This window comes from Wyeomyia smithii, chromosome 3 (genome assembly GCF_029784165.1).
Source record: "Wyeomyia smithii strain HCP4-BCI-WySm-NY-G18 chromosome 3, ASM2978416v1, whole genome shotgun sequence".
Taxonomy (NCBI): Eukaryota; Metazoa; Arthropoda; class Insecta; order Diptera; family Culicidae; genus Wyeomyia; species Wyeomyia smithii.
The window spans coordinates 241,802,656-241,827,016 of record NC_073696.1 but is presented as its reverse complement, the minus strand read 5'-3'; the positions used below and the strand labels follow the sequence as shown (position 1 = coordinate 241,827,016).

Genomic DNA, 24,361 nt, shown 5'->3' with positions numbered 1-24,361 from the left:
TAAGAACCGCTGTGTTAATGGATAACTCTTGTTATAATTTTGTTACAAAATATATGAATATTATCAAGGAAAACTTCTAAATCATATTATGGCTTAATTTTATAATATATGTACTACTTTCGTCAAGCATTGCCTCCATTTTGAAGAGCCAACAAACTTTAGGTGCTCGTCACCAATTCTTGGTGACTTTCGTAAAAAAGATGCATTCCTTTTAATAACGGTTATGGATCATTTCTTTATTCTTCAATAAACATCAATTAATACGGGGACTCTTTTGAGACTAATCGAACGTTAGTTTCAAGAAATATGTGACCTTATTAATTTCAACTAAATTAAAAAGTATAGTTACTAAAATTCCGTGAAATTTTTGAAAAGACCACACATTCATAACAACATTTGACATATTCTTTACAAAAGTCACGGTGACTAATAAGTAACATTTTTTGATTGAAGCCCGATGTTCACTCTTTCTGATATTTATTTATACTAGAAGAGATGATTACCCAAATCACTGCGACGATATTAATAACATATAAGTTTTTTTCAAAAGGTCACAAATTCTATTGAACAAAACTTTTGACAAATATTCTCTCACAGAAGTCACAGTGACTAACAGGGGAAACTATTCCTATGAAGGTCTCCGTGAAGTTATCAGAAAAATTTAAATGTACCTTTTAATAACTTAGTGACTATTCTAAGACAACATAACATTTGTACTTCAAATTATCACCGTGACTACTTAATGCAAAAAATATTTCGTTTCACAAGTGAAATAATTTCGCCTGTGACCCTTCAGAGAAGAATAAATAAATTTTAGTTCAATTATCACAGAGACAAAATAAAAGAAAAATTTGTTTTATAATCATAGCGCTAGTGTCTTTTGTAAGAAAACTAACACAAGTTTTTCTATAAAAAGTAATGGTTACTCGCGTACAAAAACTATTTCCATATTATTTTTAAAACATTCGGGGGACAATTGTAAGAAAAAGTCTTATTTTATTTGTAACTCTCGTGCGGATTGGGCAATTTCGTGAATCGGATCGCACAAATCATGATTTCATGAAACTAGCCCAATCAATCATGAGTTCAATTCATGGTTTCCTAAATCAAAGCAAGGTTTTATAAATCGAACACCCGATTTTATGAGTCAAATGCTATATGTCCCGACTCGCAACTCATGATTTCATAAATCAAATTCATGGTTCCAGTAGCCGAAGCAAGAATTCATAAATCGAACACCCGATTCCCGGAGTCAAATGCTATATGTCCTGACTCGCAACTCATGATTTCATAAATCAAAATCATGGTTCCAAAGCCAAAGCAAGAATTCATAAATCGAACGCCCGATTCCATGAGTCAAATGCTATATGTCCAGACTCGCAACTCATGATTTCATAAATCAAAATCATGGTTCCAGTAGCCAAAGCAAGAACTCATAAATCGAACACCCGATTCCCCGTAGCCAAAGCAAGAATTCATAAATCGAACGCCCGATTCCATGAGTCAAATGCTATATGTTCTGACTCGCAACTCATGATTTCATAAATCAAAATCATGGTTCCAGTAGCCAAAGCAAGAATTCATAAATCGAACACCCGATTCCTGGAGTCAAATGCTAAATTGCATGACTCGTGACTCATGATTTCACGAGTTCAGCTCATAATTTCATGGGTTAGAATAAGCCAAAGCAAAAATTCATAAATCAAACACTCGATTCCCGGAGCCAAATGCTATATTTTATGACTCGCATTTCATGATTTCATAAATCACAATCATGGTTCCATGAGTCAAAGGGAGATTCCATAAATTGAATGCCCGATTTCATGAGCCAAATGAGTCAAATTTCATGACCCGTAAATCATGGTTTCAATCCAAATTGCTCATGATGTCGGCAAAACAGTAACGCACGAGGTGCGTTACGAACAATTGGCTCATGATTCCATGAGTCTTTACTCATGGTGTATATTCATACCATGAAAATACATCCAAATCATGAAATCATGAGTCCTTTTGCCCGTTTTCGAGATTTTATTTCTACCCGTGCAGGTGGAAGATTAGGCCCTCCATTGTTCAACATAGAGCGGTTTGTTTCAATCACTGAATACCATGTTGGTCCTAACGTCCATCCAGTCGGAGACTGTAGTTAATAGTGGAGTTAGTTTGAACTCCCTAAGTATGCAAAGGTGACCGATTTGGTCCCCTTCGAGTATTGTTTTTCCCCCTTTGCAACCGTAGAGCGCCAAGCCCTGCTTCCTTTTTCACATGAAGATGTAGAGTAAGCAGTAATCAGAGCATAGCTTCCATGGCTGCAGTTGGAGTTGTTCGCATAGCGCTGGTAACCGAAAGACATGCAAGTCGTTGAACTTTTTTGAGTTTGGCTTGGGCAGTCACTTCGTTCACCTTAGGCCACCACACAAGGGCAGCATAGGTGATTCTTGGTCGAGCAATGGTATTGTAAGACCAGGGTGCCAAGTCTGGTTTCAATCCTCAGGTCTTTCCGAACAGAGTTCTGCAGGCCCAGATCGCCGAGGTCGCTTTCTCAGCGGCATGATCCAGTTGTGCAGACCAGTTCAGTTTCTTATCCAGTATAATTCCAAGGTATTTGACTTCATTTCTGAAGCTCAGTCTAACTCCATTCAGTGTTGGAGGAGTGATGGAGATCTTCCTCCGTCTACTGAATGGAATTAGGACTGTTTTTGAGGGTTTTATGTTTAGACCCTCCTGTAGACACCATAACGTGGTGGCATCCAGAGCCGCTTGTATTCGGCTCGACAGAGTTGCGTCATCTTTACCTCTGACGATGAGGACGATATCATGAGCGTATCCAATGACCTCGTAACCAGGCTGTGAAAGCTTATTAAGAAGTGCGTCGACAACTAGTGACCATAACAAGGGCGAGAGAACTCCTCATTGCGGGCATCCCTTGATCACCGACATTGTAACAGACGAATCTCCCAAGGTCGCTGTGATCACTCTGCTAGAGAGCATTGTGTGTGTCCAGCTACTTGAAGTGTGGTCGATTCTCTTAAAGGACATGTTATCGAAGGCCCCTTCAATATCAAGAAAGGCACATAGCGCCGTCCTCTAATAACTCAGGGGCTTTTCAGTCAACGTTACTAAGCTGTGAAGAGTAGTTTCTGTTGACTTACCGCTCTGATAGGCATGTTGGTTCCTATGCAGCGGGGAGTCTTTAAGAAACTCATCACGGATATATTTATACATTATTTTCTCCATCACCATGAGAAGTCTTAAGTAAGGTTTTTCCCTTTCTTCAGGCTTTGGGGATAAACACTACCTTCACCTTCAGCCAGTTACCCGGAATATGGCCCAGGATAAAGCTAGCTCTGAACATAATAGCTGCTTCCGATTTTTGTAGAAAGATGGGTAGTATGCCATCTGGACCTGAAGACTTTGTTGGGTCGAATGAGCTTTGAGCCTAACCTATTGAAGCTTCCATGAACAGTCGACGGGCCAGCAGGATGGACTCTCGAGACGCCATATGTCTCGAATCGTCCCGCCGCGACCCATCACTATCCAGTTCTCCGGTCTCTGCCGATCCAGGCAAGTGGGTGTTCATAAGATTGGAGGTTCTTGGTAGTGACAGTGAAGCATCCACCCTCTTTCCTCACTTGTCCTAAACTTTTAGTATAGTCTTTGGACATCGCCTTTTGGAACCGCGTAGCTTCCGGCAGTTTCTCTCACAGAAACCAACTCTGGATTTCCGTTTAGCCTTGCTAAGCTCGACGTTGCACTTAGTGAGGGACGCTCTGTAGTCGTCCCAGTTAGACGTGACTTTTGCCATGTTGAACAACCGCCTAGTTTCCTGACAAAGGTCACTGAGTTGATCATTCCACAAAAGTACGTCACGGCATACTGACCGCTGTGTTAGTGCTAACTAAGTGGACAGTTTGCGTTAAAAGCATCCATGACTCTGTTTTGAAGATCATTTGCTGCCGAGTTCAGGTCAACTGAATTTCAAATGTTGCTGTAGTTGAAAGTACGTGAATCGAACAGGTGTTCTTTGAAGGATTCCCAATCTGTATTCTTAGGATTCCTGAACAGCTCTCTTTTCAGAGGGTTAGCCTTTATGTTAAAGTAATGTGTCTGTGATCCGACAAACTAGGTTCATCGGAGACATGCCAATTTTTAATCCTTTCGGAAATAGAGGCGCTACACAGGGTGAGATCAAGGACCTCCTGTCTGATAGCGTTTATAAAATTATTCCCTGCATTACATACATTGACATCGTTCGAAGTAAGGTATTCAAGTAGGTACTCACCCCTGTTGTTGGTGTCCGAGCTGCCCCAGAACGTGTGGTGGGCGTAGGCATCGCAACCAATCAGAAACGGCTTGCTGATGGCCTTGTAGTACCGCACGAGCGCAGCAACTTCGGGTAGCGGTATATCACCCTGGTCGCCCGGGAAGTAGGCCGACGCGACAACCATCTCCTGCTTTCCTCTGGTTGTCGGTACTTCAACCGTGACGGCAACGACATCGCGTTGAATAAAATCTGTAATAGGTAAGTCGGTTTGGACTGCGTGTCGCAATAGATTAACCTACCGTTAGGAGCGTTAAGTCCGAGAACTTGGGATTCTTTGATCCACGGCTTCCGGATGAGTGCAGCCGCTAGCTGCTCTTTAGCGAATCTCCTGCAAAGAACACCCGAAGCGCCTTTTGCGTGATGGAGATTCGCTTGCACGCAGCGAAGGCTGCTCACTATGCAGCGAGGATGCCGTTTTTGTCCGGATCGGAAGATGATCCGGGTATTGGATGACGGCTGCCAACAGCGGTTAGGCTGGTTGATGGAAGTTGTTCTTCCTCACTGTTTGGCTTCGGTAGCAGCGGTCAAGTGGCAACAGAAGGTCGACTCTGTGGCGGATTTCGACTCCGGAAGGTGCGACTGATGCTTCGCACTCTTGCGAGTCTTCAGTGGAACCGTCCGAGCAGCCGCGGGGTTGCGTTGTTTTGGTGGTGGCAGGGCACTCCCGGAGGAGTTGCCCGCACATACCTTTCCTGACGTTGCGACGGAGTCTTTCCTGACTGTGATGTTCGGCCTTCCGCTTACCTTTCGGATGCGTGCTTTGTCGAAATCGTAGTGCAGTTTGTGGTTTCCAGTCTCAATGAGTTTGACCGATTCTTCGTCAATATCTAGGACTAGCTCGACCGAGATCTTTACCAATTTGCGGTTACAGACTCGCCACATTTTGGTAGAAAGGGTCGTTCTAATTCTGGAGTGAACAAAGAATCTTCTCGTCAGGAGAGTTCGCACTGTCCGCGAAGTAACCGACATAGCGTCTGGCCTTCGGCAGATCCTCCATGTGGTATACACAAAGCTGTGCTCCCTCCCACAGTACGGGAAAAGGTACCGCCTTTTCAAACCACTGCACTGTGCCGGTGTCGGCACAGGTAAATTGCAGGAAGCCATTTTTTAGATGGCAACCGGTAAACTTGGGCTTGCTGGTCGGATTATCCTGATCAGCAATGTGATTGAGGTCCGGACAGTCTGAAGCTGGTCCGTTGTGAGTAGGGAGGTAACCGCAAGGCTTATAGCTCCCTCCATGCCCCTATATGTGGCCGTCGGGAGCGGCTTCGGACCCGATGACCCCAAACCAGTGCCTTTCCGCAGTTTTCTAGGCTGTGGACACTTAGCACTGGTGTTTGGGGACACCGAGTCATCCGACCGCTGTCACTTGACGGCGACTTGATTTTTTGAGCAAGCTTCTCTGTCGGAAGGAGGGCCAGCTTCCTGGCTTCTTCGTACGAGAGACCGGAGCGAAGATTTTTCTTCAGTCGCCGCCTTCGCGATGTTTTGGGTAAGTCTATTGACTTCCGTCATTCCCTTGTGGAGAACTTAGGATTAAAGAAGAAGCAGAAAGTCCTCCGTGCAGCGATTCGCTGTCGAGGTTGAAATCGCCCTCATACTCCACATCCTCCGTTCCGCTCGGTGCGTTTGTTTTGAAAGGACTGCCGTTAAGTTAATGCCGTTAAGTTAATGCCGTTAAGTGAAGCTGCCGGTGGCCGAATTTTGTGAAGTTTTGTTGTTTATAACGAGTCGCTGGGTAAGGAAGGGTCCGCTGCATCAGTGACCCGCGTGATGCAGTGAGGGCTAATTACTGTGAAGGGTGCCCTGGTGCTCCACAGACTCCGTTAGCGGCTGGGTATTTGTATTCATATGAGGTGAAATTTGGTTAACTCAATTTGTTTTATGGAAACTAGAAATCACCATATTGAGTTTAGAAATGGCGTCTGAAGTTAATTTTCGATTTCTGGGCACAGATTTCGGAGGTACACATACTGAGTGGTATTCGACCATAACAAGTTATTTTCCAGAAACCGGAAGTCACCTCTTTGAAGTTCGTATTTCAGGTCATTTTTCGATTTTTATCATGTGGTGTTTGCCCAAAGGCGTAAGTTGCCATATTTTAATTCCGTGTATAATTTTTACCCATAGTGCTGTATTAGGGATTAAAAATATTCTACAAAACGGTTTATTTGGCTGGCGTAGTTTTTTTCAGAAAAGTTGTAGATAATAATTTGGTCATTAAAAAAAATTCTATGTGAAGAAATTTAAAAAAAATATATATTTTTTTTTTTACTTCCCCATGATCGGTAAGTCCTCAATGTTTAGGTAATATTTTGTAGTTTTCATAAAAAATGAGTTTTTTAGGATCATTAATTTTAAATTTTCTTCCAACTTTAAATATAATAGTTTTTTAATGTATATTTTTTTAAGATGAACTTACTATCTACAACTTTGCCAAAGACGTCATACCGGTTAAACAAACCGTTTTGGCTCATCAATACCTTCCAATCATAGCATTTTTAAGTAGTTTCTCAAAAATGATTCGTGTTCCAAAAAATTGAACCAGTAGCAGAAAATGGCATCTTGTGCCCATAGAAACATCTATGCAAAGTTTCAACCAAATCAAAAGTGATCTCTTAAATAGGTTGCCCCTTTTTTCGTGGAATTGCACAGCACGATTAGGAAACGGATCATAAATTTATTGTAGCTTACGAGTAAAACGAGCAGGGTTAAAATTAATGAGATTGCTCACATGTAATCTAATTGAAACTCAAGTCCCACCACGGATAGGTTTCCGATCGGAAAAATAAGGGAAACTATTCCTCACTTGCCAACCAACTCCTTTTGACACGCATTTCAGTTATAGTTTACATTATAAACAGACTGGCAAATGAAGGGCCAAGACAGAAATCAACTGATCGAAGAGATGTATTCCGAGATTGTCTTGGAAAAGTGGTAATAATTAGAAAAAATGGATATATTGCAATCCAGCAACCAGTTTGTTGATCTTCCTATCCACTGGACTATACTTTTAGTGACTTTAATTCCAACTCGGCAATTCTGCCCAATCGATCTGTTAACGGAAATTCGCTCAATCAATCGGGCATTTTACATGATGCATCCGGACTGCTCATACGCGAGCGAGAACGGGGGCACCCTTCGACTAGGTGCATAGTTTGTGGAAGAGAAACCACGAAAGCAATTCAGACTCGATGATACTAAAATTGGCCATTAAATGGTCGGGTCCGTTCAGTGGTTGTGGTTGCACTGCACACCAATCTGTTTGCCTTCTCCGTCACGCACGCAAAGAGGTGACGGCGGAACCGAGCGATTAATTTCAATTTGAATTCTAGCCGTGTTTCATTCCGCGTGTCGAAACCGTTGAAATTAGTGGGCGCGTACGCACAGTAATTGTTTAGTGCTATTCAATAGAATTTATTACCATTTTTAGTATTTGGTCTGATTTTACCCGGTCTGAAGAACACGCATGGACTTTTTCCGAACGAATTATTCGAACTGTGTTCTGTTGATGGTCTTGTATTTATGGCCTCTCATAGTTGGGTTGAGATTATTGTATGACCACCGCATACGCTAGGAAGCCACATCGGAATGTATTCATATTGTTGATACATGAATGCTAAAGCGAACAAAACCAAATTTATTTATCGATGGAATATTTATTTTTAAATTAATATCTCACAAACCCGCCAGTCAGCAGCGAAAGTTTAGAGAGTGCTAATTGTTTTCCAGGTACGCTCGTTGCCAAAAATTGATTTCTGAACCAAACTGTTTCTACATCTGCGAATGAAGGGGCAACTCGAAAGCAGCATCAGTTGAGATAGCGGTATTCAGAACGCGTCAAACGCTGCAAAAACTGCATCCGTTACAAATTAGTTTATTTAAAATTAATCATCCTGTCAGACGATTGACTGTGCACATTACCAATGGTCCATTTGCCCCCGGCACAGGGAATGTAAATATATGAGTGTGTGTGAGCACTGCATCCTATCAACCGTTGAATCATCCTGCATGCCAACATATGCTACGGTCCGAGGTGAAGCCTGAGGCAATTCGCTTCGGTTGGGGGTTGGTGATAATTAATTAATTAGGCGGAACCATTCTAGACAGGGCTATCGCACACTCATATGTTGATCGTTGTCGACATTCGGGTGATAGGTTGTGTTCCGATGTGATATCCGATGTTGAAAGACGAGAACTGCACAGATGAACTATGCACCCGAAATATGTGTTTTCTCTCGTTTATCCATCCATGCGTTTGACAATGCACTGTAGCAACCCGCAGGTGATATTTTATTAAACAATTTGAAATTGAATTGTAGTTATGCAGGTTTATTATTAAAACATATCTTGAATTTCAATCCTGTGTTTGGTAGTAGGTAAATGCCAAATTTTATTTCGTTGGTTTGACTGAATATTTTGTTGTAATAATGTCCAGTATTCTGGCAAAACAAAATTTCCAATCAGTACAAAGAAAAGAACTTTTGTTACCGTGGCTGCTTTTCTTCGTCGAGCCTCGTTAGTTATTCCTGCCAAGTATCGGCAATTATGATTGCCTGGAAAGTTTTATTTCATTCAACTATGTGTCTGTCGGTTTTTTTGAAGGAAGGGTCAAAGTGGGGAATGCAGGGAACTTGAGAAAAAAAACCAATGCGTAGAAATCTGACTCTACTAAGATTGGAACTCATGACGTTTCGTATGTCAAAGCGGACTCTGTAACCTTGAGGCTACTGTAAATTCAACTGTAAATCAATTATTTGACACATCAATTCACCTATAGTGCCGTTCCCATATATTGCATTGGCTTCAAATACGCAAATTTTCTAAGACCCAGAAAATCGCATTTTCGGAAAAAAAATTGTTTCCAGATAACACCAGATCTCGACGTTTCATGCATTTCTAAGACATTCGGCATCAAACAAAATATTTCGATATCGACAATTTCATGTTTTACTACCTGTGTTTTTTTTTCATCGATATTTCTCGTGAAACTTTGACCGCTTTGAGGCATGTATTCCCAAAGTCCTGTTGAGTTGAAATTTTGCATAGAGGCTTTTTCAAAGAAGATGAAACTTTTAAGCTTTACTTCTAAGCGATGTTCGAAGATCAATTTTATTCATACAAATCATTGCCAGTCATCGTATAGCCATTCCAGTTTTTTCCAGCAAGTTATTGTGAGGTATAATCAGAGCCGGATCTACGATTGTGGGGGCCCGGGGCCCAGTTTTAGGTGGAAGGACCGTTTTTTTATCGTACCAGCCCAAAACATTTATTTGTTATTGAAAAGTTGTCAAAAATTTGTTAGAATTTTTTTCTCATAAGTTTTTTTGCAGCGAACTGATTAATTAAATAATCAACACTCAAGTCCTTCAGTATATCGTACTCGCAACTTAACAATGCTAAGTTTGACAGCCTTTCATTCTTCATAGACGTACGCAATCTATTTTCAATCAGTTCCATCTTCGAAATCTTTTCTTGATATCTTAAAAAAACCTACCCCCATTTGATAAAATTGCAATCCGCAAGACTGCGCAAATATAAGGCGACCCTGATCATAATTTGTAATTGTAATTGTAATTGTGTAGTATAGAAGGAGGCCTAGGGCCAGGTATCCAGTGTATACACCGTCCATGCTATACTAGTAGAATAGTGGATATGGAACAATAAAGCAATCAGGCGGCCGGAACTCTGAAACCTATCATATCTATGAACCACGTAATTGGGATCATATTTTATTTTGATGTTAGGTTTCAAAAATGTTTCAGTAATAATTGCAATGTGCACTGTATTTACTGTTAAAAAATTAACAAGCTCATTCCCATTGGCCTTCAATGAGCGAGCATTCTCATTAAAAAAGTTCATTGTTTTATTTAAATCATTGCTAAATTTTAAATTCTAAACAATTTGAACTGTAAAATTCGTTTCAATTTGAATAGCTTCAAACATGGATTTTGCCTGCACCATGGCATTCATAAGATCGAACATTGCCTGTTGCAGAAAAGCAAGTTTACCTGCCGTTATAGGCCCCAAGCAGTTGACATTAGAAAAAATATTTTCGGTAGCAATATTAGCTGGGGTAATAGGTATATTTCAATTTTCTACCGGTTTTTGTTTACCTCCTTGTTAACGGTCATTTTCGAACTACCAACATTAGGTGAACTAATGTTCGAACTAAGTGTTATTTGTGTATATGTTAAACGGGTATGCAAAGGAGTAGAAAAATTTGCTGGTACAGCGGGGCTTGGGGATTTATGTTTTGTTTGGGAAACTGAATTTTGTTTACCTTGCCTTGCCTTGACATGGGCTAAACGGACAGGGCATTCGTAAAAATTGGTTGCCGTTACTATTGGTGCACCGAAGTTTTTTACTCTCTTTCACAGGACATGTGTCTTTTTTGTGAGAGTTTCTACAATAAAAGCATTTTTGCTCCATGTTACAGAAATTAGATCCATGGCCATATCGTTGGCAAGTACGGCATTGGGTGATATGCTTTTCATCTCCGCCAAACTTTCTATAAATTTCCCATTTTACACGCACATTATATAAAGCATGTGCTTTTTCAAAAAAATTTAAGTTGTTAACCTTACTGCGGTTAAAATGGATTAAATAGTTCAGGGGGAACTCCAGTTCTCTGGCTATTTTCACCTCGTGATGTTTGTTTCATAAGAACTACTTGGGTAGGGGCTATACCAAGTAATTCTGTCAAAGTAATTTTGATCTCATCAACGGTTTGATCGTTGTTGAGACCTTTCAAGACACCCTAGAACGGCTTGGCGTTCTTGGTGTCATGTATAAAAAATTTGTACATCTTGTCAGTTAAATACTGAACAAGACGATCACGACCCTTTATTGAGTCGGCTGATAAGCGGCATTCACCTATACGGCCAACTTGATAGGTAACTTTAACGTCAGAAACAAACGTTAAAAGTTCCTTTTTGAATATATTAAATTCAGAAGAAATAGTTACTACAATAGGTGGAAATTTCTCCTTTTTTAAAGAATTTACATTTTTTATAGTATCATCACTAATAACTTCCATTTCATCGGCTTCTTGCTCAGGCAAAATGTCAAACATGTTATCACTGCAGGCACTCGAATTGTCCGAGAGAGAATGCTGTCTTTTTCTCCTCGTAGTGATGCGCGGTATCTTTTTCCGCCCTGTCATTTCAGGTGATACGAAAAAAAGTTAAAACAAATGTTAAATTCAAAAGTAAAAGTGTTAAATTCAAAAGATGGGAAATAACTTTCAGGTAGTCTTTAAAAGACACACTGACAAAACACAAACTTTAAACGTCAAAGACCAGTCAACAAGCCACCGAAAACACGTCTGACCTGTCGGGCAGCTCAAGACGCACTCATTGAAGAGTTGATGAGTTTTCTCTTTTGATTACACACATAGTGGTAGGTCCATACCTAGGTCCATTAGACTGGGACACGGTTATATGGGAAAAAAGCGATGGTGTTATTTTTTCGCTCCCATGCACTTTTCGTGTTCCTTATGGGTCCTATAACAACTGTGCAACTTTTAAGATCGATCGGTGAAACGCCCGGTTTGCGCCCGATTTTTAAAGCTTCCATACGATTTTATATGGGAAAACCCACTTTTTCAAAACCTTTTCTATAGAGATGTCCAGTTGGCTCCTAAAAATATATCAATACATGATATTTATAGGAAATTTTTCTGGAAAAAACTCTTCTGAAGACTGCAAGGTGCTACTTTGCTTGTGATAAAAGATATTCACCCCAGACTGATTGAATATCTGACGAACGGCTCACAATTGAATTTTATTAGCAATACTGCTGCTGTAGCAAATTCAACCATGTGATAAGAAATGACCTCGCTTAAATTTAACTTGGAGGCTTCCCAGAAGATACTATGAGCAAAAATTACACTTCGAAAATTAATTCCACGCGAAATTATTTCTCATACTTAAGCAAGTTTGCAATAGCAGCATGCTGTAGCAGTGTTGCTGGAAAATTTCAATGGTGAGCCGTCCGTCAGACATTCAATTAGTTTAGGGTTAAAAGCTGTTTCTGCAAGCATCGTAGCGCCTAACGGTCTTCAGAAGAGTTTTTCCCAGGAAAATTTCCTACAAATATCATGTATTGATATATTTTTAACAGCCAACTGGACATCTCTAGAGAAAAAGTATTGAAAAAGTGGATTTTCCCATATAAAAACGTATGGAAACTTTAAAAATCGGGCGCAAATCGGGCGTTTCACCGATCGATCTGAAAAGTTACACAGTTGTTATGGGACCCATAAGGAACACGAAAAGTGCATGGGAGCTAACATTTATTTCTTGTCTCACCCTAAGGTCCATACTTACTAAATTGACGCTTGAAGAAATATTATTTCGTTAGTGGCGGTAATAACTCGAGCACTGGCACAGTGATCTACAGGACAAAACTCAACTCATGACGAGTCATAAACCAGGCCGTAAATTCCGTTCGCCATGAGGGGTAGGGGAAAGTTTTGTGTTGAATATGTCTTCACAACAAAAACAAATAAAATTAAAGCGGTGATGAAATTAAAACGAACGGCTTTGGCAAGTAACAATTGAGGACGTGATAATTTTAGTTTTCTATCATCTTGCTCAATGTGTTGTGTGTTAATGAATGATAGCTCCTCGTTGTCAATAACGGGTTGTGTGTCAGATGTAACCTTGTACTTTTTATATGTATTGGACATTTTTTCGGTACATTACGGCTATTATTTCGACCTACTTCTACCTATTATTATTTATGATTATTATAGGACTAATAGTATACATCTTGGACACATTTTTAAATTTAATTCTACGATTGCTTTTGTCCGGTACACGAGAAACGAGCACACCTGCCTAGCGGAAACCTTTTTTTTTATTCTCGCTTATTTTCCGTCGGTCTAGTTCCAACACTGTTGTGGCCAATCACCGACGCCCAGGGAGGCGACTCCACACCCAGGACCCTAACTCACGACCCGTTTATTAACGGACCGGCGCCAACGGCTTTACTTCCTCATGCGATGGAAGGCGTGATCCCAGAGATTTTTCGCCTCAGAAAATCTCCTGGTGTCGGCTAGGATTGAATCTAGACCAGTTGGGTTGGTTGTGACTGGATCACGCCACCTCACAACCATCGACACCTATGTCGGCGGGGGGATTCGAACCCAGGCGTCGAGCGTGGTTGGCGGAGACGTTACCAACCACACTAGGCCCCCGCTTTAGCGGAAACCTTGTTTTATTAGCTATAGAACAATATTTCCGCTAGACAGGTATGTTCGTTCTTGTGAAATTTAAAAATGATTTTTATGCGATTTTTTTGTGCGATCCCTTTCTTCTACACAAACACAGGTTTGACTGTGTATTTTGAATCCAATTCAATTCCTTCATGATTATGTTTTAGTTACATATTGGAATTTTTTTTTGTCAATCATACACGATTTAATCGCATTTGTATTATATTTATATTATTATTAATTCGTATTCTGGAGCAGTTTTGGCACATTTTGGAATCATTTTGAATGTGGCTTAGACTTTTTTTTTATATACAGTTCCGACATCTTTTCGATCTGGTTGTTATACTTTTTGGACACATTGTGAACATTTTAAGATACGATTGAGACATGCAATGACCATATTTAGAACGTGTGTTGAACTCAATTGAAATATATATTAAATATACTTTGGACACACTTCGATCTCATTTAACACACATATTATTCAAAGTTTGTTGTTCTTTTGGTACAAGTGCATTATAATATAATATTTCGACACAATTTGTCTAAATTTCCTTAATGCAACTGAAACGTTTTCGTCAACTTGAAAATACCTTGTAAAATGATAAAATTATCTCAACCAGCACACGAAACAATCATGTCACAAATTGTTTTGTACTACGCAAATACTTCAGTTGTTTTGAGAAGCAGTCATAATCACCCGTTTATTAAGCCTAATAAAAATCATACTCGAATACGACGGTCAAGACTATGCAGCCAGATAATTCAAACTGGGTCCAGTTTCGATTGAACAATAAACAAACACACAAACCAAACAGCAGCCGCAATGTTCTGTATGCGGTGCAATAATCTTATGAGTTATAAAATCGGTTAAGATTTTCCGAGATCATAAATGTTTTACTTGAGCTGCAAATGGCCTGCGAAATGATTTAGAATCATCGTCGGGCACTTTTCTTTCGTGTGAACGCACATGTTGTGCGGTTGGTGAGTTTTCAGTATGATCCGTATGTACGAAAGGTCTGTCCAATTGCGTCGTTCAATTAAAATAGATTCGCAAGTCAAGCCACTTGCGGTTTATGATTTACGGCCAGCCGGCGTGGAATTAATCCCAATAATGTATTCATTTATTAATCCACTCGCTCGGTGTTGATGTGTCTGGATGGCGATCGTTAATATTGTTCCCTATTGCCCTTTTCCTTCGTTCGCAGTACGCCCGCCTACGATCATGCGCCCAATCCGGACAAACAGTGGATTCTGCGGGTGACTCAACCGATGGCACCGATCCATCGCAAGTTTACGGATCTGCTGATGACGAAACGGTTGCAAACACTGCAATCGGTGGATGTCGCCGTGGAACGGGTCTACCAGGAGCTGAAAGCCCTTGGCGAGTTGGATAATACCTACATCATCTACACCTCGGACCATGGATATCATTTGGGACAGTTTGGTCTTATTAAGGGCAAAAGTTTCCCGTTCGAGTTTGATGTTAGAGTTCCGTTCCTGATGCGAGGTCCCGGGATCGAACCGGCCAGTGTGTATGTGAAACTATATCCGATAGCGGTATAAGTTCGGATGGTTCTAGTTATTTATTTCTTTTTCACAGGGTTGACGAAATTGTGCTAAACGTTGATTTGGCGCCTACCTTCCTGGACATTGGAGGAGTCGCACCGCCACCGCATATGGACGGGAGAAGTTTCTTACCGTTGATACTAAACAGGCATAGGAATGCGATTGATAAGTGGCCTGACACTTTTTTGATTGAGAGTTCCGGACGGCGGGAGACTCCGGAGCAGATGCAGGAACAACGCATGAAGGCAGCGGCAGCACGTTACAGTGCTCGAATGAATGCTGCTAATGGGACGATGGTTGCCGTGGAGCACCAACTGGAACGGGAGAAGACTGCTCCGCTGGAAACGGTAACCGAGGCAGACAAGCGAGAAGAAGTTACACTCGATTTCGGATCTCACGAGCACGATGATGATGAGGAGGATCATGACAGCGAACATGAGGGTAAGTGGTGGAGTCGATATTTTCCGTTACTGGTTTGCCATAAAAACTGGCGAAAAAAGTGTTTAGTTTGTTTGCAATAATTGCTCAAAATCGAAGCCTTTTTTTTGATTAATGCCTTTTTTCCGTCTGTGTTTCGTGTGGAGAAGCATTCTCTAATAATTTCTAATTATGGTTCCCTTTATTAGATGATGAAATTCACACCGAGGAAGCTGATTCGGAACCTTTGGAAGCTCGTCAGGATCAGGAGGATTACGTTATCGATCATCAGGAAGCTTTGCACTTTGCAGTTAGTGAAGGTCAGCTAAATTTCTTTCTTCGTGTGTGTCGGCTTAAAATCATATAATATCTTTTAGCTCACCATGATCCACTTGACAATCATCTCCCGATGACGCCGTATCGTTCGAAGATGGAACGGCTGAACAACGAGTGCTCGAACCCGTCAGTGCAGCAAAATTGCGTTCCCGGCCAGAAGTGGCGCTGTGTTAGCGAAGATGGCCGCTGGCGGCGACACAAGTGCAAATTTCATCTGCAGCTGCAGAACCACCTGGCGGAGATCAATAAACTTTCTAGTCAAAATAAGCGTAACTGCGCTTGTTTCACTCCGGATGGGCTGATCTACACTAAGATTAAGTCCAAAAGGGACAACAAACATCACACGCTGCATAGTCGGGGAGGTCGGCGGCAGAAACGGGACGTGTCCCAGCAGGAGCTATTTTTCGAGGCTAACCCCGAGATGGTGCGGATGCTGCAAGTCGTCAGATCTGTGGTAGAATTGGAGCAGGCGGTAGAATCTAGTCATACCAGTGGCAGAAGCAAACGCGAAGCTGCAGGAGGAAATCAAATTGAAAGCGTGATTCGGGAGCTGCAAAACACGCTGAGAGAGATCGAAGGAAACTTCGAGAACAGCTCGATCCTGAAAAAAAACAATCAATCACTGGACACCGAAGAGAATGGTGGAGAAACGAAGTGCTTTGTTACGGCCGTTGGAAAGGTGAACTGCTCGAATACCATCTACGAGGATGAAAACAGTTGGAGACGCAGTCGAAACCAGGTGGATATGTTGATTAAGGTGCTAAAAAATAAAATCAACGATTTGAAGGATATTAGAAGACATCTAAGAGAGCACAAACCATTCAACTTCCGGGATGATGGAGAAGATGGTGATGAAGAGCGCGAAGAAGACAATCATAGTGCTTCAGTAGAAGCTGATTTCGACTCCAGTACCACTACGATCGGTTCGATATTGACAACATCTCTGCCAGTGCCATCGGCGACATTTGTTGAAGTTGCAGTGCTGAGGAAGGATCATCTTAATCGAACAGGGTTTGGGAAGCGGCCCCGACCTAACGGGGGATTCCGTCGTCGGCCAAAACCTACACGAACGGAAGACGATGAGGGTACACTAATTGACATGAGTCTCTTTGATACAAACAGCCATCGTGAGGAAGTTACATCGGATCTTGCCTCTCCCGGTAGTCGATCTAGTCAAAATAGGCAAAGAAACTCTGGACAAGCTTCTAACTTTAGTGGCAAGCATAGGAACCGTAACCGAATGGACTTCCAACCTATTGCAAGTACAACTAGTGAAGCAACTACTACCGTTTCTGTTAATACCACTACCAGTGTTGAGTTGACTACTGCGAATGCTTCCACCAGAGATGAAATAAGTTCCAGTAGTACTACTAGAAACATTTTGGACCTTACTGAACAGATACTCCAATCTATTGCGAGTACTACCAGCACGGTCGGACACGACGAAAGTAGTAGTTTCGCCTCAACAGTGGCTGAAGAGGCGAAAGACGTTTCCAGTATTTATGTACCACGTTTGGTTCAAACTTCTACTCCAGCAGCAGGTAATTCAGTCTAAGATTTAAATCATTCTTAAACTTTGAATAATTTTAATTTCAGAATCCTTCACGCCCACAGCACCGACTCAGATGCGAACAGAATCTTCCACACCGGAAGAGCAGTTCGCGCCCTTCTCATCCTCTACCGTCGAAACTACTTCCAAAATGACAACGGTAGCCAACGAAATTTTCGGCATCGATGCCATCAGCCACAATCAAATCCCAGTGGTGAAAAACGATGCCATTTTGCCACCAGCCGAGTGCTATTGCGAACCGGAAGTGCCAGGGTGAGTGTTTTTTTTTCAATCCGTAGGTTCGTAGCTTGCGTTAGCAGTGCAGTCTTTCGCCTAGTTTGCTGACATTGTTTTTCGTTCTAACAGACCAATAACGGATGAGAGGGAGTTGGCGCGGGAGACGCGCCGTCGCCTGAAGGAGGAACGCCAACGGAAGAAGGAACGGAAACGACACCGTAAGGCGAAACTGGAAAAAGAATGCCTTTCGGAGCGAATGAACTGCTTTAGCCATGACGCAAACCACTGGCGGACGGCGCCACTGTGGGATGATAAGCCGTTCTGCTTTTGCATGAACGCCAACAACAATACCTACTCCTGTCTGCGAACGATCAATCAGACGCATAACTTTTTGTACTGTGAGTTTACGACCGGATTGGTTACTTACTATAATCTCAGAATCGGTAAGTGATATTAACGTTTAATCGAGCGTTTTTGAAGTTATCATGTTATACCGTAGATCCATTCGAGACCCAAAACCGAGAGTCCTCGCTTACCGCGGAGGAAAAGGCGGTATTGCACGAAACGCTAGAGTACATGAAAAGTTGTCGCGGTAAAAGCTGCACACTGCCACGGCACCAGCACAGTGCTGGTGCGATGGGAGCAGGACAAACGGACAGCAGTCTGCTGTTGCCGGTGGTTAATGGACGGTTGCCGGGGACTAACGGTGCTACAAGCGGGAAGCGTAAGCATCACCGGGATCCTACTGGAGGTGAGTTTGGAACAACAGTAAGCTTACTCTGATGTGGGGTAATATCACGCTGTTTTAAGTTTTGAAATTATTCCGGATTGTGTTTCTTGGATGAATAATTCAGGTTCATGCAATAGATTTTATTCAAAATATCAGCTGATGGTACTTAATTAGTCTTTATTTTGGTAACATGCTCGTTAGTTTTTAAACATTCTCCGCAAATTGTTGTCTACCTCAACTACAGACGTGCTTAAAATTTATATTCAGTAACATAAATTGATGTCGAAATTCATTCCATTTCACATTTTTACTAGTTTTAACAGGCTTTGGCGGTCTAGGCAGAACGTTTACTCGTCAGTTGATAGAGGTAGAAGGAATGAAGCTTTGATATGTTATAAATGTTTTGAATAAATGCAGCTTTGGTATTTTATATTGAAGCTTTGAGAGATTTTAAAACTTCTAAACTTAAGAGCTTACTTGACAATGAGTAGTGTAAGTTATATTCCAGTTTTGTGTTGAATATCATTTCAACTGATCTGAAAGTAACTGATAAACAACAGTCTGGGTAATTTATGTGAAAATCGTTCTTATAGTCAGAAGAATTGCAGAGATACAAAATCGATATACGAGGGGTTTTGTCGATCGAAACATGCTTGCTGCATAGCTACCGTTAATCGCTGCTGAAAAAGACTAATCTGCAATTATGGGGGACGTTTACGCATTTGTGCAATATCACAATCCCGTTACAATTGCATCCAGCACAAAAGGAAACAAAACTAGTTTGGTATTTTTAAGATTAAAATTGACGGCTTAGACACTTTTTTGTTCTCATAAATAAAACATTTTATTTGAACCTCAATCAATTTTTCAATCAAAAATGCATTCCAACTTCTAGTGACCTAGGTTTTCAATGTTACCAAATAAAATTTCTACAAATTTCTACAATACTTTTTTGACACTTGCAATATTTAATCGCAATTTTCTCTAATAATTTACAATCGTTTATCATTGATTTTAATTAGATGTGCAGTTCCACGAAAAATGGGGCAACCTTTTCGATCGACTTTTTTGTTCTGATTAAAACCTTGCACAAATGTTCCTATAGGATTAAAATGTAGTTCTGTGCTATTAGTGTTTTTTTTTAAGGTGAAACCTCATTGAATCCAAAAATGGTCGACTTCAAGTCACCACTTCCAATTTTCGAAAGCACAAGACTCAGAAATAGTTAATGCGTTCCCTGTGAAAATGCTATTTTATGTTTGCTGTGGTGAAGCAATCATAAAATAGAACCTTCATAGAGAACGCAATGAGTATTTCCGAGTCTTGTGCTTTTGAAAATTCGAAGTGGCGACTCGAAGTCGGCCATTTTTGGATTCAATGAGGTTTCACCTTAAATCACGACTGATTTGTTAAAAGGGTTTATGTAATGTAGACAAGAGAAGTTAGAAGAATATTGGGCTCTGTGCAATCGAAAAAACCAGTCTGGATTTATTTTTAATTTTTTTCTTTTTTTATGTATTGTGGGGCGGGTTCAGTTTGTCGAGCACCCTCTTTACTCTTATACTTTAATCACCAGAAGACTGTTTACTACCACTGGCGTGTTGGAGGTTGACTTGCCAGCTCAAGGTGTATCTGAGAACCGACTGCATTCCAGAAGTCTGGGCCTTCGCACATCCTCCGAACTAAGTTGTCCGGAGAAGTGTCTGGCTCGCTAACTACCATCATGTCGCTCCTCGCGCGCATAAACGAGGGCATATGAAGAAGACATACTCAGAAGTCTTCTCCACATCCACGCTCTCAGAAGACACATGGGGACGCCACGGGCCCGAACCGGTGTTTATACTGCTTGAAGCAGCCGTGGACTAAAAGGATCTGTGTCAAATGGAAGTTTACTTCTCCATGGCGCCCTCCGATTCATCCGGATTTTTCCGGATTAGGTCGGTGCGTTCAGCTACCCTTTGCGGAATCGAACCATTCCCTCTGGTACCTTGTTTGCTTCTTGTGTTACGTTAATCGAAGCACTCTACATTCTCCTCAATGGCGATGCTGATAAGTATCATGCCGGTCAAGATTGAGATGGCAAAGCCACATGAGCCTATAGGTGCTTTCAAGTTTACCACGACAACTATTAATACCGAGCACTTTGGATCACACTGGCCTACAATACCTAAGCAGACGAAACCACACTGGCAAGAGTTTTCCGCTTGCTACCGTATATCGCTGAGCTATTCGACATCATTCGAGATTTTGCTGCAATAGCCGTCATAGTTGACGTGGCTCTTGAACGTAAGCTTGTTGTCTACCATGACCCCAAGAGTTCCAAAGTCGCTTTGAGGTAATGGTTCAGTCCTTCGACTCTGACCACCGGCCTGTTGCTCTGATTCACGGTTGTTCACATTCGTCACCTCTGTCATATGGTGCGCTAACTCCGGTTTCCTGGAGTGCAATCAGCCCTCCACATTGCGTATGCAATGCGTGGCTGTCAACACGACCTCGACGATCGATCTCTGGCGTTATATCGTCCGCGAAGCCACGATGCGGTACTCCTGCGGTTATTGGGACTCACTACTGACCTTCCTCTTTGTTGTTTTTTCCTTGCAACAGCTTATGATCACTGCAACCATTATTGTGGTATTGGATATATCCTCCGTATTGTAAACTAGTACTCAAATATGGAAATAGTTTTCCAGAATCTTGTACAGTGACAATGGATGCACCTGAGCACAAGCGCTGTTTGGCGCTATTGAACGCTTTTTTCACAGTAGAGATTGACGATTGCGCAAAAACGAATGTCTTCTCTCTTATGTTCGAGTGCTACCCAAATTGTCTTAGTGACACAAAGAATAGCATCCAGAGTGGACCTGTCCTTCCGGAAGCCGAACTGGTTATTTACCAGATCGTTTACACCATCCGTGTACTTCACCAGTCTTTTGAGGATAACCCCCTCAAGCATCTTGCCACCAGTGTCCGGTGCCTTGCTCAGCTTTGAGGAGTTCACGATGAGTTCTTCATTCGTAACCCTTGCCTTCTCTTCAACCTCTACATGGCTATTGTCGCTCACGGATTGGATTTTCGGTAGGTTGTCCGACCATCCCTGGTCTGTGTCTGAAATACTGGAAAGTCGGACGTGAGACTGAAGTGCCTGAAGCATCCGCTATCGTGTCAGTCAACCAGTAAACCGGTGGTTTTCCTTTCTTAGGTTAGCAAATTCTAGGCATAGTGGTGTCCCACGCACATGATAGTGAGGCAACTAATTGGTCAGCACTCGGACGGATCCAACTTCCCCCCTCGAGCTCTTTTTTTATTGTCTCCTCAAATACCTCGGCATCGAAATGCCATGTCTTCCACCGGCGGACGACTGGAGTGTTGATTCTATCCGTCACTTGTCGTCTCCGCGAGAGTGTATTCCGTGGGCCGCTCTCGCCCCCTTTCTTACTCTCTTCTTGCCTTATTAATGGTCTTCCGAAGCAGGAGAAGGCTCTGTTTCAGGCCACCGGCGATTTTCCGTCCGTTCGGCCAGAAATTCGAGAGCTCAGCCACTTTTGACCACGTGCACTTTCCGAAGGTCTTGACTAGCTGATAACTTCAGAATCATTTCTCTTTGATATGTCAAAGAATTAGTTGTGTTTACTCGATTGAATATTTCAATAAATTTATGGTTGTTGCTAGAGAACCACCAATAACTCACAAAAAGGCATATTTTCATGATAGAATGAAATTTTTCGAAACTTAATTTGAAATATTTTGAAAACAGATGCATTTAGAAAGTTGGTCGCCAAGTACTTTATAATTTAAAATTCATACTGCATCATTGGAGTTTGAAATTGTTTGAATTCTTTGAAATCTAATTTTTGAGCATGAGCATGAGCATGATTCACCGCCCGCGGTTGCTACTCCGTTATTGCCAGATCAGCTGTAATTACACGCAGAACCAACAGATGATGTTTGGGACCAACATGCATCCTCAATGTGTAAAAACAGGTGACCTAAATCTTTATATTAGGCAATACCAGCGCCGGCCGCATCCGAATGCAGGTCAAAGAAGGAGTTTGTATAGGAATATGTTGACGTGATACTCGCTTTATCTGAAGCCGAGAACACCTCTGCACTTCCACGAGAAATCACTGGGATGTTGGATAAAGGGGAAGGTATACAGCAGGGTTCGTTTTGGTAAACGATGCGCTAATGTCGGGTTCTTCAGAACAAGTGCCGCGTCTACAAGTTTATTACATCCGCCACGATATTCATAATGTGATTCGAACTTATTTAGTTTGACAATGTAATACCGCAACAATAAAACGTACGCGAGGATACAGGATTTTTGACTAAACCGAGACAACTTAAAATTACCGTATATCTCCTCGTAAGGTGATGCTCTTTATACCTAAAACTATTGCGCGTTGTTGATCCATCAGAAGATAATACGACCTCATGGAAGGTACCGACACGGGGGTTGAAATGATATTTATCGACTTAACGTTGATGAAGATAAGAAAGATATGATGAAATATCTGGGTTCACTTCGCGAAATCACCACACGCCGGAAGTCCATATATCAGCAAAACTCGCCCGGGCTGCATACGCGTTTACACCGAAGCGTTACGAACAACCGCTTTAATTCCCCGGCCGACACATACGCGCAGGAACTCGGCGTTTACGTCGATTATCTCTTAACAATGTACGCCTAATACGCCTAATGAATATGAAAATTGGCAATGTTCCATGCATCCAAAGCCTCAACAATTTAATAAAAGCAAATATACATATAAGCCTGAATATATTTTTAAATTTATTGACAAAGTGCCGAACTAGTCATAAATATAACAAATTATGTAAAACAACTGGTCAAAAGCTAGAACAATCAAAAAATCAAAGCATATGATTCCTGAGAAACACATACTCCAAACTCCACAAACCACACTAACACTTTGTGGACAAAAATAAAACTTGTTACTGAAACCCTGCGGAAAAAAATACCGCGCACACAATTTCAACGTTGAAATCAAAATCTCTCTGTATCTGTTTTCTCACATAAAGTAAAACTAGAAACAAGCATCAAAATATCACTTTACAATACAGACAAGACAAAACGTATACTTAGCTTTCATCTCTTCATTTTCTAGTTGTTTTCATCGTTTTTGGACTTTTCTTTAAATGGAAGTACAGTGGCAACATGCATGTATGCCTTCACACACTCGTTTAATCCATACAACATTTTATTCGTTGAAAAGAGATAGCACATAAACACTGTAAACGGGGCGATGCATGGTTTTGATCTTATTGGCAAATTTTCACTTCAAGTTTAATTAGATATAAGCCAAATATAACTTGCACTATGCCAATGAATAAATCCCTAATGAGCATTCAATCACTATCTGAATTCTTTGAAATCTAATTTTTATGTAAAAATTCGTTTGACATTTCTCCATCCAGAACTTTTCATGAAAGGCTTCAAGAAAAGATTAATTTGAGTGGAAAAATTAATCTTTTTTGATTTATTGTATAATTAGTGTTGATTTCCTAATTTTCTCAAATTAAATTCACGAAGTTGACGTAGTTAATTATTAGTTGCCTTAAAACTTCAAGCTTCTTTAGAAACAAAACTGACTTTCTTTTGTATTAATTTAGTGCTAATATAGATTGTTTTTTTGGTTAAAAGTTTTTTTTTTCATTGTGTTTTTTGTTAAGCACTATCAGTTGTCTGCAATTCACTTTCAGACATTTATGTACAACTAATGGTTCCTGCGCTACAATTCTTCGAACAAAACCTATGCCAAAATGCATGCGCCCTTTTAGAAAATTTGTTTTGAGTCTGCTTAGCCAAACACGTGAGCAAAGTTTCATTCAAATCAAAAATGTTCGATCATCGTTTTGCGAATCGCCTGATCATTGGCATGGAAACGTTCTAAACAAAATCTAATCGCCGTTATAAGATTTAATGCCGTGATTGTTGCTTACTTCATATTGAAGCGTATTGAAGAG

At 41.2% G+C, this 24,361-nt stretch overlaps 1 protein-coding gene across 5 annotated transcripts in view; it reads left to right on the top strand.

Annotated features, from left to right (window-relative positions):
- Window positions 1–24,361, top strand: part of LOC129730032 (extracellular sulfatase SULF-1 homolog) — a 111,519-nt gene that overhangs the window by 83,772 nt on the left and 3,386 nt on the right. For all 5 annotated transcript variants that reach the window (XM_055689000.1, XM_055688999.1, XM_055689001.1 and 2 more), the window contains exons 5-11: window positions 14,750–15,076; window positions 15,145–15,551; window positions 15,737–15,847; window positions 15,905–17,404; window positions 17,460–17,685; window positions 17,779–18,092; window positions 18,149–18,400. In XM_055689000.1, coding sequence (XP_055544975.1) covers window positions 14,750–15,076; window positions 15,145–15,551; window positions 15,737–15,847; window positions 15,905–17,404; window positions 17,460–17,685; window positions 17,779–18,092; window positions 18,149–18,400 — 3,137 coding nt within the window. The remainder of the gene's footprint in view (window positions 1–14,749; window positions 15,077–15,144; window positions 15,552–15,736; window positions 15,848–15,904; window positions 17,405–17,459; window positions 17,686–17,778; window positions 18,093–18,148; window positions 18,401–24,361) is intronic.